Raw genomic sequence first — 12,915 nt, forward strand, 5'->3', positions numbered from 1 at the left:
ATGAATTATTGTGCTTTTATAGCTGATAGCTGGAAGCGTTCCTGCTGTATTGATTTTATATATTATGTTAATGATGTGCGTAGGTTTGCTGTTTATCTACTTTAGTCTAAAACGACGGTTTAACGGTACATGGCCTAATAAACAGATTCTACTTTAACTCAAATCTGTACTAGTGTTCAGCGTCTCGTGCCAGTTTTATCGACGATAGTCACGTAACGCAAGGAAACACTCTAAAACAAAACTTCCGGGTGTTTGACGTCACGGTCAAGTTCTTGAATCACACCACAGGAAACGGATTTTCAACATAAAATGTTGTTTGCGCTTTTTCCGAGGAGAGCCTTACCGAGTGCTCTTGTGTGACAGTGATCCTCTTTCATCAGCGCGCCTTAGACTCTAACGACTAAACTGTACACATTTTGATTATTTATACTGTAATCAGGGCTAGTGGTGACGCTACGCAGTTGTTACAATGCTTTTATTGTGAAACGGTCGAGACGAAGCTTCCTTCGCGCGCATTCCACCTTCACGCAGCTTTGCAAACTGGGAGCGGACTTGATGGAACTGTGATCGGAACCACGCACGGCTTCAAACCGTTGCAGTGACGTCGGCATGGCTCTAAAGGTACGTTCTCACTTGGACCTGGTGGCGGGGATCGCTCACCGTTCGCCGCTGTGAGGCTCGTGCAGAACTCCCTATGGAGACGAGCGATTTAAATAAAGGGAACAGCAGGCGTACAGGTAGTGCGCGTGCCCTGCCTCCAGCATCAGGTGGAGGAAACGCAAATGCTGGGGGGTGGGGTGAATGAGCTCGGGCAGTTCACCTGTGTGATGGCAACAGAAACAAAAGCGCACGCGCATGGGAGGACAAAGGCTGCTTTGTTAGACACCTGCAGAGAGCGCGTGAAAAGATCCGGTGGAGACTGTGTGTGTGTGTGTGTGTGTGTGTGAGTGTGTGTGTGGGCGGTGTCCAGGTGAAACACGGAATTGTTAAAGCGTGACAGTAGATCAGTACTGACAGATCAGGTACACACACACACACACACACACACACACACACACACACACACACACACACACACACACACACACACACACACACCTGTTGATGGGCTGTTTTCATTGGTCATGAAGCTGAGAGAACCAAACAGCATTACGCAGCATGTGTGTTTTACCACAATCACCACAAACATGAACACAGCCTGGAGGGAATTACCACAGGAAGTCTGGTTGAAGGGTGTCCCTCTCATGTTCCCAGCAGGTGTGTCTGAGCAGTGTTTGTGTGTTTCAGGCTGTGGTTCTGTACAACTTTCAAGCAGAACCTGGAAACAACGAGCTGTCAGTCAGAGAGGGAGAGACCGTTACCGTCATTGACCAGGTACCGTTAGTACCGATGTAAGTACTTAGGGTACACGCTCATTACTAACGCGTCCCTGCTCTACAGGCTGTAGGAGGGGGCTGGATTGCTGCCCAGAACTCCAGTGGACAAAGTGGACTTGTACCTGAGGGCTATTTACTGGTGAGTATGCTAGGCTTACTGTGTGCAGCCCCTGCTGGTCAGAAAGGAATGAACAAACATAAAAACATCAAGTGTTTTTCAGATTGGCAGTGGAGAAGGCGGGGCCTCTAGGCCAGAGAGCGGGCCTTGTGTCAGTAACCCTGAGGCATCTTATCCAGGTATCACAAAGCTGTTACTGCCTGTCAGCTGCAGGGCTATGTGTTAATTCTGTAAATGGACCAAACGTTGGTCCAAACCTGATTGGTTGACTAAGAAAGAGGTTCTCAAATGTCAACATGTCTCCAGGAGCTGCTGAAGATGACAACAGCGAGTGGGACGATGACTGGGATGACCAGTCGGTGAGCAGTTACCATGGAAACGGTCACACGGAGGAGGAGGGCGGGACGTCTGGGCGGATAGCCCATGGACCGTCCGTTAAGATCTCCATGAACAAGTAATCATGTTTCAGAACTTGTGAACAATCTGGACTTGCTGTGGAAGTACACAGTCTAGTGAACTCGTGTCTAGCTTACCGTTGGGTCCAATCAGGCGGGATCCCTTTAAGGTCCAGTCTAGATAACACTTAACGGTAGTACTTTAGTATGAATGTGTAAACGTACTGTGACAATAGTACTAAAACAGTGGTTTTCATGTAACATAACTGTTGAAGTACTTCTGATACTGTGGTGTTGTAGTAGTAGTTCTAAGACAGCATTAGCATATACTGACTGTATACCACCATTATAGTGGTAGTACTGCTACAGAAACATGACTGTTCTGCACTCAATCTGTAATAATTAAGACATACAGATATATATACATGATGTATGAAGCACCCCTGATGTAGATATAAATGTCCGAAGCATGGGTTTCTGTAACATTGCGTATAGATCTATGCTGATGGTATAGACTCTAATCCAAAGAGCTCCATCTTCAGGTTCCCGTTCTCCAAAGGGCCAAATCCAGAAGTCTTCCTGTTGGCCAAGCCACTCGCCAACAGCAGAGACAGACTTCCCGTTTATGTGAGCCATCGGGGTGATTGATTACTGTTATTCATCGACGTCGCTGCCTGTCTCACTGGTTGTTTGTTGTCCGATCAGCAAGGAGAGGTGGGTCCGGTTTGGCTGTACCCAACGACTCCCCTGGATTGCATCATTGCCGATCCAAAGAAAGAGTCCAAACTCTACGGACTCAAGAGTTTCATCGAGTACCAGATAACTCCCAACGTGAGACGATACTCTGTAGTACTCTAGTCTGTGGTATCCCTTACCACGGTTTTACTGACGGTACCCGTCTCCTCCAGACCACCAACAGGCACGTCACTCATCGCTACAAGCATTTTGATTGGCTCTATGAGCGTCTGCTGGAGAAGTTCGGGTCCTTGTTGCCAATTCCATCATTGCCAGACAAACAAGTTACAGGTACTTCATCACCATGACAACAAAAACAGATCATAGGTAAATAGTTAGCATTACAACAAAAGTTGTGCCAATCCCCTGAAGGACCTTGTGCTACTTGGACTCTTTCCAACCTTACTTGAGACTACAACCCTTCTAAGTGTATGAGTCTTAAACACCTGCTTGATCCTGCCTCACCTGTGAGCCGTGTTTGAGTCCCACCTGTGCTCGTAGGTAGATTTGACGAGGACTTCATCAGAATGAGGATGGAGCGTTTGCAGGCTTGGATGACACGGATGTGTCGGCACCCTGTTGTCTCTCAGAGCGAAGTTTTCCAGCTCTTCCTCACATACAAAGATGAGAGGGTAGGTTTACTCCCCACTCCCTGCAGGTGATGCCTCAGGTAGCTGTGAGAACATCTTGAGTCTTTGTTCCGGTTGGCTGAGGGGGAGTTTTGATGTTTCAGGAGTGGAAAGCTGGGAAGAGGAAGGCAGAGAAAGACGAGCTGGTGGGTCCGATGATGTTCAGTCTGATTGAACCTGAAGCTCCAGAGCTTGATGTGGTCCAGGTGTAAGTCACCTTACTGGATTAATTACTGTCTGCTCCCTCTGCTTTGTCTGTCAGGCTACATATACACTGCATAAACTTGTGACGGCTGAGCAGGGCACACATAGGGTCCTGTTCCGATATCAATATCGGAAGTAATTCGATATCGGCCCTAAAACACTGTATCGGATTATATCGGACTGCATCAAAAATCTCCGATATAAGCAGTCCGCTAAGGTTCATATTTTTTCATGCTTACTGTTGTTGGCTCTTGTTCTCCGATTGAGTAATGTCACTTGATCAAGCCTTTCATACATTCTGCACTACGAAACAGGTAACAGTATGTGTGATTTGCGCTGATTTTGTATCAGATTGATATCGGTATCGGTCAATACCGAAGTCTGCAATATCGGTATCGTATCGGAAGTGAAAAAGTTGTATCGGGACATCCCTACTAATTCATGTTTGTGTTGAGAACGACGAGCCGGTGTTTTACAGTGTGTGTGTTTTATTGTTTAATAGTGAGCAGAAATGTGAGCAGTTTAGTCGTTTTACAAGGTCGATGGATGACGGGGTCAGAGAGCTACTGAATGTGGGACACACACACTGGAAACGTTGCACAGGACGTCAGTATAACACACACACACACACACACACACACACACACACACACACACACACACACACACACACACACACACACACACCTGGGTACCTAACAAAACTCACCTGGTCATCTGGGGATCAAATAAAACTCACCAGGGTCCTCGTGTGAGAAGCATGTTGTTGCCACTAAATCCCGGTGTCCCCCGTTTCCTCCAGACGTCCAGGTGCATCCGTGATTAAATGCTCTCAACTCCAAACAAACTTCTTTTGTGGCATATTTCTAAACTTCTGTCAGTTGGAGACACTTAGTGGGCGTGCTGGGAAACTGTTAGTGATCTGAAAATATTTCCAGTCACCACCAGAGACACACGAGGAAGCGTTAAAGAGAACGTACACCTGATTGGTATAAAAGTTCTCTGGTCGATATCAGACATGTTTATGAAGTTATTTGCAAAAATAAATCACTCTCAGATAACATGACATTTTCAGCACCTTCCAGAATGAGTCGTTTCATGGCTCAGTCACTTTAGTGCAATCCTGCGCAACCCTGATTGGCTGCTGTCAGGTGAGGAGCTCAGATTACCTCATGTGGATGAATCCCACCTGGATTATGATGAATACAGAAAATGAAGAGGTACTGTTTACTACAGCTGGATCTGGCTGTGTGTACACCACCCTTCAAAACAATTTCCACGCAGGTCTTTGAACCTGAGGACCCTGGATAGTTTTGTCTTGATAAAGCTGTCAGATGGTTTTGTTTTTTACTAAAGTGGTGTTTCCTGCTCCTGCTGGTGTATTCGCTCTGACACGATCTGATCTGGGGATTTTGGGACCCAGCGCTACCTAAAGAGTACGAGCGGATTGGACGGGCTATCCGGAACCTGTCGACTGTTTTCAACAGCAGCAACTATCCAGGTATGAACACCTGATGGGTGAGAATTAGGCATTGCTAAGGACCAGAGGCGGTTTTACCATTAGGCATAGGTAGGCGGCCGCCTGGGGCCCCCTAGTGGTGGGGGGCCTCCTAGCCCTGACCGTCGGCACCCCTCTGTTAATGCCACAATATTTTTATTACCAACCTGTGGCCACAGACGGGATTGGACATGCGCACTTCTCATTACCATAATTCCTGAACCATTCAAGATATCATTAAAATTCCAAAAGTGCTGAAAAGATTAAAAATGGGGCTTTTCATGCATATACAATACATTACGGTAGCCACCGGGATTCCCTGTCTTGAGCGCACCGAATCACAACACAGATTCAGAGACGTGCTGAGTTTGTCATCCAAAATGCTCCGTTTTATAACTTTTGAACGGCTGATCAGATTCAAATAATTCCAACGGTTCCTAAAAGTACATAAAAGCAGCTTTCCAACGATCTACAGCATGAAGCAATCAGAGTTATGGAAAATATCGCTACGAGGGGAAATCCTGCTGTACAGCCTGATTGAAACGGAGCGCAGCGCCGCGGTGAAAGCGGATAACGGAACAGGGAAGCTAATCAGCATAAAAGCCAGCATGAAATTATGGAAATGCCTCAAAGAAAATCAACACGATCTATTAGGTGTCCCAGAAGGCTTATATCTGAAGTCAGTGACCATGAAGAAGGACAGATCTCCAGTGAACCAGGATATGAATGTTTGTTCAGTCTTTATTTTTTATTTTTTTTATTTGAACAACCCTCAACTATTTGCTAATTGTAAGATTCAGCATCATTCCAGCATTATTTATCCTTTTACAATAAATAATTATTTTTGCTAAAACAAAAGTTTCTGGTATAGCAGTGCACGGTGTGCCAGAGAAGCACCCCAGTGTGAGGTGTGACTCTGCCTGCAGCTGGAGAGAAACTGCTTCAAGGTCTACCACATCAAATAAAAACATCTGAAAGTTAACAATACTAAATGGTCTTAAAAACAGCTAAAAATTATACCAAGGTTCAAACTTTTTAAAGAATAGATGCATTTCAGTTCAAAGTTTAAATTGTTTGCCCAGTAATTTTGAGGTTCCTGTTCAGTAAGAAATGTAAAAAATTCAAATCCGTTTTTTGCTTTTTTCACTTTGAAGCTGATTTTTTAAAGGCTTTAATAGAAATAAATTCTAAATACAAACTACACACTGAAAGCTGAGGTTGTTCTGAAAAAAGGAGAAGAGTTACACACACTTTGTACTTTTTATTACAATTTTACAGCCATAAGATTAAAAACATACCAGGCGGCCCTGTTATAATTATGGTCATAAGAGGGTTATTAAGACGGCGATGCACAAACAGGAAGTGATTGGTAGTCATTCCACTCCAATCCAGTTGGTGGCGGTAATGCACCAAATTGTTGTTTGCCAAGTGCCATAAGACCACAAATAAGAAGAATAAGAGAGGTGGGAGCGTTCGTAACAAACTCAAAGCAATAGTAAAACATGAAGCATGCAATGGAGTTATCCTAGTGGCTCCAATAAGAGAAAGAAGCAGCTTGCTTCATAAAAGCTTTTATCTTCACTTCTGAAAGTGACGTCGTTTCTCGATGTAAACATCAAAAGGAGGCAGAAAGGAAAGACAATGGAAAATGTTTAAAGGGAGGAAAACTTAGACCAAAATGGAAAATAGAAATAAAATAACAAAGGCAAAAGCAGGAGCACTGACAGGAAGAAGAAAGCACTCAAAGGGAGAGAAAAACAGGAAAAAAGAGGAGGACTAATAAAAAGTGAAAATAAATCGTGTCAGAAGAGGGTAGATTTTCGCAAATCCAGTTAAAGGTAAGATTGTCGAAAATTTAGTGTAAGAGGCCCCATGTCTGTGTTCGCCTTGGGCCCCCAAATTGCTAAATCCGCCCCTGCTAAGGACTTTAAATGGCACCATGTGGTGCATTCAAGGACTCTGTGAGTCTTTGGCTTCAGTGTCACATGTTTGTGTTGAAGGAGAAGAGTTGCTGACGAACGCTCTGACAGCTGCTGGAAAAACCTATGAACAGATTGCTGAGATCGTCGCCCAGCAGGTATCTCTCTCACACACACACACACACACACACACACACACACACACACACACACACACACACACACACACACACACACACACACACACACACACACACACACACACACACACACACACACACACACACACACACACACACACACACACACACACACACACACACACACTCTCTCTCTCTCTCTCTCTGCTTTTACAGTTTCCTGTGATTTCTTGTTTTTCAGCCTCAGAAGGACCTCTACTTCCTGCTAGAGACCAACAGTGAGTATAAAGGCTTGCTGGGATGTTTCCCTGAAATCATCACTGTGCACAAGGTAATATACTATACTACTAGACACTAGTACCTCTACTAATGTACTATTACTACAACTACTGTATTACTACTACAATAAAATAGTTCTACTACTATACTGCTACCACTACTACTGTAGAAATACAACAGCTACAACAACATTCAAGTACCTCTACTACTATACTACTACTATAGTTCTACAACTACAATGTAATACCTCAATTACTATGGTGCTACCACTGCTACTACTATGGTACTACAACTACAATGTAATACCACTACTACTACTGACTTTTTGATGGAGGAAATTTCTAATTCTGTAAACCATACAAAATATGCTGTTGATAAACTTTGCTGATCTGCAAACAAACGTTTGACGCCGTTAATGGCAGTATTCTAATAAATAAATACATTAGACTGATATGGGATTAGATGGGTGGTTTTTAACTGGTTAATGAATTATCTGAGTAAAAGGATAAAAAATAGTGAGTCATGCTTTTACTTGTGTGGTGTTCCTCAGGGCCCGATTCTGGGCCCAAAACGGTTCCTTTTATATACATTTGCAATGTATCGAAAAAGCTCAAATTAGTGCTGTTTGCAGACAGGTACAAGTAAAATAATGAATTCAGAAATGTTATTAATAACATGGTTTGATGCAACAAATTAACGTTAAACTTAAACTAAGTTTAGAGCTTTGGAAATCACAAAAGCAGTTAAATGAAGGTTCAAAGACACAATGTGGAGAGTGAAACGAGCACAGAATTAAGTTCTTTGTTGTGTAGTTGTAGATCACAAAATAATCTGAAAACAACACATTGAACACGTAGAGAATAAAGTCAAAAAATCTTGGACCTAAGCAAATCTAAGCTGTGTGGAAGTATGAGGGCGTCGACGTTGTCATCTTCCTCCGCTTATCCGAGTCCGGGTCGCGGGGGCAGCATCCCAACTAGGGAGCTCCAGACCGTCCTCTCCCCGGCCTTCTCCACCACCTCCTCCGGCAGGACCCCAAGGCGTTCCCGGACCAGGTTGGAGATGTAACCTCTCCAACGTGTCCTGGGTCGACCCGGGGGCCTCCCACACCATACTCCTGGAGCGTCCCCCACAGGGTGCCCCTGTGGACACAGTCATAAGCCTTCTCCAAATCCACAAAACACATGTGGATTGGTTGGGCAAACTCCCATGCCCCCTCCGTCACCCTTGCAAGGGTATAGAGCTGGTCCACAGTTCCACGGCCAGGACGAAAACCACATTGCTCCTCCTCAATCTGAGATTCAACTATCGATCGGACCCTCCTCTCCAGTACCTTGGAGTAGATCTTTCCAGGGAGGCTGAGGAGTGTGATCCCCCTATAGTTGAAACACACCCTCAGGCCACCCTTCTTAAAGATGGGGACCACCACCCCAGTCTGCCACTCCACAGGAACTGCCCCCGATGACCACGCAATGTTGCAGAGACGTGTCAACCATGACAGCCCTACAACATCCATAGCCTTGAGATACCCAAGATACCCTGGTTACAGAGATTACACAAATTATCTTTTCTTTAATTCAAATCTAAAAACTGATATTCATTATTTATTTCTTTATTTGAATTGGAAAGTGCATGTTAATGAACGTAAATCTCGTAAATGCCCCCAATCTAGAAAAATGCAAGTTTCCATCCATAGTCCGAAGAGACAAGCTACACACAAACACAATCACGGCACATGCTAATAACAGCAGCATCAAAAGGAACTCCGGCTATAATAAGCCACAAGTTTTCTGTTGTGCAAAACTATGTTGTTAGAAACACACAAAATATTGCTGTTTATTTATAAATCTATAATGATTAGTACGTTTTTTAACATACGTAGGATGCCATGTTTTCCGCACGCAATGCACTCTGGGGGCGATGATGTATATTTGTTGCACTTGGAAGTATAGCTATTGACGCTAGTGTTTGTTTACCCGCTTACCGTATTAATAATGAAGTAAAATGCCGCATTGTGCTGCTTTTGGATGTAATTTCCAGTCAGAGGGCAACAAGGGGAGTGATGTGAGTTTACACAGCTTTCCCACTGGCAAAAAGAGGAGAAAGCAGTGGGAAGAAGCCTGTGGTCGGACACAACTTCCCAAAGATCCGCGGCTGTGTTCCCAACATTTTTCTCCTGATGCGTTTGAGGCTTATAGTCGACCACAACTACTTAAAGAGCTCACCAGAGCGGCTGGGTATAAGAGAAGATGGAAACTAAATGCTTTACCGACCATTTTCCCACACAAGGGGCCTAAACACCCTCGGAGAGACAAGGGACGCTGGACGCTCTCCTGAGCCGATGTCACACCCTGTCCTGTCTCCCCACTCTGTTCTGCCTCTCGTTTTCCAATCACCCGAGCTCCCAGCCCTCATGTATTTAAACCCTCTCAGTTCTGTGTGTCTTGTCGATTAATTGTTTCTATGTCCAGCGTGCTCCTTATTGAAACCTTTAAAACGTTCCTGTCTACCTGCCTGCCTTCTTACCCTGCGCTTGGATCCTCCCCTCCGCTTCACTCACCTGCATCCTGTGATAGAATGAATCGACCACCCGAAGGATCCAGCGGGGAAGTTCTCCCCTGGGTGTACCTGCTCCAGTGGCTCACACCAAGCCACCAGCCGGCTTCTCCTCCTCCAACGCCGCCTCGCTGAAGAAGCCGCCATCGAGCCTCGGCGATCCTCTCCACCCTCCCGGAGCCAGATGGGAGGTTGGACTGGGAGACGCTGCTGGACCGTTCTGGCTATGTGGGCACCAGGCTGGTTGTGTGCTCGCCCGGCGTTGGCCCACGGCGCCGGGAAGTAACCCAGGCTCCACCAACACCTCCAGCCCCGGAGCGGCACCGCAGGCTCACCGCCACCCCGGTTCAGCGCGCCATCTTGGACCCGCCTCCAGTCAGGTCGGCGGCCCTGCCTCCGGTCCAGTCAGCACCTCCCTCATCTCCAGGCCAAGGCACCAAGCCAGCAGCCCGTCCAACTGAGCTCGCCAGTCTCCAAGCTGAGCTGGTCTGGCTCCGTCAGATCCTCAGCCTCCAGGAGTTCCAGCTGGACACTCTATCCTCCCTGGTTCTCCGGGAGGCATTGCCTGTCCAGTCAGCGGCACCACCTCCACTCCCGTCAGTGGCACCACCTGCAGAGGCTCCGCCCCCGGCCCTTCAGCCTGTCCAAGAGGCTCCGCCCCCGGCGCTTCAGCCTGCCCAAGAGGCTCAGCCCCCGGCACTCCAGCCTGGGGGGGGACGACTGTCACACCCTGTCCTGTTTCCCAACTCTGTTCAGTCCTGAGTCTCCTGATTACTCCCACCTGCCTCTCGTTTTCCAATCACCCAAGCTCCCAGCCCTCATGTATTTAAACCCTCTCAGTTCTGTGTGTCTTGTCGATTCATTGTATCTATGTCCAGCGTGCTCCTTATTAAAACCTTTAAAACGTTCTTGTCTACCTGCCTGCCTTCTTACCTTGCGCTTGGATCCTCACCTCCGCTTCACTCACCTGCATCCTGTGACAGCCGACAGCCCTCTCCTGCAGCTGCCGCTTCTGTCACGTTCAGCGAACCATCGGACACGCCACTCGTCACGGATGAACATCCACCTCTCCCGTCAGTAAAACAAGCGTAAGTGTGTGTAAGTGTAGCAACACAGTGTTCTCAAGATATTTAATATCTGCAAAAATGACTAAAGTGGTTTCACTGAATATCCTAATCATAGAGCACACGACAGCTCTGGATGCTAAAATTCTCCTAAATCATTCATAACTGAATAAGTTTGATCACACGATAGCTTACCGTTAACTTCTGCTGACAAAAATGGGAGCTCTTGACAAAACACTCTCACTCTCGGTTACCATGGAGACACATTTGCCGCACACGCACCACCGGTTCTGTCCAGCACTCGCTTCATCCCGCCCTTCTTGCTCTTCATTTTGATACTCGTTTTGTGAAACGTGGTCAGTGATGTCATCATTACTGTTTCACTCTGGTTCAAATTAAAAAGGCTGAACAGATGACATGTTGACGTTGCTGAACAGTCCCTACAGGGTCCCAAAGCCGGCCGGTGCAACCGAGGAACAACCATATGACGTCACTACCCAGAGTGCATTGCGACGCTAACAACAATGGTGACCTACGAGTTAAACAATTTTTCCAATTTTTATAAAAATGAAGACATTAAGAAGGTTTTTTACACCACTTTAATATAACTGATACTAACATTTATCTTTTAAGAACCACAAGGTTTTGTAACCTGGTTCCTGTTAAAGCAACGCCATTAGAATAAAACTATAGAAACGTAATTACAAAAACAAGAAAAACAGTGAAAGCTTCACGCTGCTTTCAGATGCCAATTTAAAAGTGTGTGTTGTGTGTGTGTTTAGGCTGCTGTGGATAAAATGAAAGAAGCCGATCGTCTGATTTCTGCAGGAAAAATCAGCAGCAGTGACAGGAAGTGCATGAATCAACGTGTCAGCTGCATGAGCTACTCTCTACAGGGTAACAGAACCACACAGACCCACAACTGGACCGTTTGTACACCTTAACCTGACGCCTTCTCTCTCCTGCAGCTGAGATGAATCATTTCCATAGCAACCGTATCTATGACTACAACCGAGTAATGCAGTGCTACCTGGAGCAGCAAGTGACCTTCTACCAGCAGGTGAGCTGGAGGGGTGGGGTCAGGATAGGTGAGCTGAGGGGGCGGGACCAAAACAGGTGAGCTGAAGAGTGACACAATCACCTTTCTGTTCTCTGATTGGTTAGATTGCCGACAAGCTGAGAGAAGCTCTGAGTCGTTTCACCACACTCTGAAGGTGGAGCCTGATGATGTCACAGCTGATGACATTGTCACATGACGTTGTCCCCTATAGTTTTAACAAAATAAAAGCCTTTCAGCTATTCCACAGAGGTGTGAGAAGAAGCAAGCACTAACTTGAAGACTCTTTCACTTTGACTCATCTTTATCAATAAACCACGTTTTTACCTCGTCAGGCTTCTGTGCTCTTTACTATGTTGGCTTAGAGACCCTAAAACATCTGGAATCATTTTACAGTGAGTTAGCAATAACTAGTTGTTCATTATCAGTAACTGACCAGTTATACTGTTTGCTTATCATTGCTAGTTATCCCAGACTCATTAGTTTTAACCTCCAGAATCATAGCGACCCCAACAGCAGGTCATACTGTGGACTAAACATCTGTATGAAGTCCAGGAGGCACTACAACCTGCAGGCTTCAGGCTACCAATGATCTTCTGTAAGGAGGACTAAGTCTCAGACTCAAACCTGTGAAGGACAGCTGGACAGGGGATGAAGACTGAGTGATAAAAGCAAGAGAAGAAATCTGAGCCTTGGTGGCGGAAACCTGTAGAAAGTTCTGACAGGCAGCAAGAGAGAGACGGATAATCATTCTGATGGGCTTCTATAACCGAATCAATGGCTTCTCCACATGTTCAAGTGGATATCTAGAAGAGTTTGGTGATCATACACCAATAGACTTGACATCTGAAACAACACCCAACACAATAGAACTAACAATGGGAGTGAAAGGTGGCACGTCATGTATAACAGCTCCATCTTGTCAACAGTGTATGAGTCTAGAAA

General features: G+C 45.7%; 1 protein-coding gene across 2 annotated transcripts; it reads left to right on the forward strand.

The window, feature by feature from the left end:
• Window positions 1-474: 474 nt before the first annotated feature.
• Window positions 475-12,304, forward strand: LOC107384557 (sorting nexin-9). 2 transcript variants are annotated; one of them, XR_008560133.2, is made up of 17 exons: window positions 475-621; window positions 1,288-1,374; window positions 1,441-1,515; window positions 1,598-1,673; window positions 1,801-1,948; window positions 2,432-2,516; window positions 2,595-2,720; window positions 2,798-2,915; window positions 3,126-3,256; window positions 3,358-3,461; window positions 3,960-4,063; window positions 4,881-4,958; window positions 6,956-7,032; window positions 7,256-7,292; window positions 11,696-11,810; window positions 11,882-11,973; window positions 12,078-12,304. XR_008560133.2 is itself a non-coding variant. In XM_054735428.2 (17 exons), the coding sequence occupies exons 1-17, from the start codon at window positions 610-612 to the stop codon at window positions 12,123-12,125; spliced, it is 1,566 nt and encodes a 521-aa protein (XP_054591403.2). In that variant the 5' UTR covers window positions 475-609; the 3' UTR covers window positions 12,126-12,304. The 2 variants fall into 2 exon arrangements, 1 of the variants encoding a protein (XP_054591403.2); XM_054735428.2 differs by having other exon boundaries at window positions 7,256-7,345.
• The last annotated feature ends 611 nt before the right edge of the window (window positions 12,305-12,915 follow it).

This window comes from Nothobranchius furzeri, chromosome 3 (genome assembly GCF_043380555.1).
Source record: "Nothobranchius furzeri strain GRZ-AD chromosome 3, NfurGRZ-RIMD1, whole genome shotgun sequence".
NCBI classification, from domain to species: domain Eukaryota; kingdom Metazoa; phylum Chordata; class Actinopteri; order Cyprinodontiformes; family Nothobranchiidae; genus Nothobranchius; species Nothobranchius furzeri.

Excerpts from the sequence above, each read along its gene's own strand:
- LOC107384557 (XM_054735428.2), top strand. Across the intron at positions 3,257-3,357 it reads TCACATACAAAGATGAGAGG|GAGTGGAAAGCTGGGAAGAG; the intron begins GTAGGTTTACTC and ends TTGATGTTTCAG. Across the intron at positions 4,064-4,880 it reads CTGGAAACGTTGCACAGGAC|CGCTACCTAAAGAGTACGAG; the intron begins GTCAGTATAACA and ends TTTGGGACCCAG.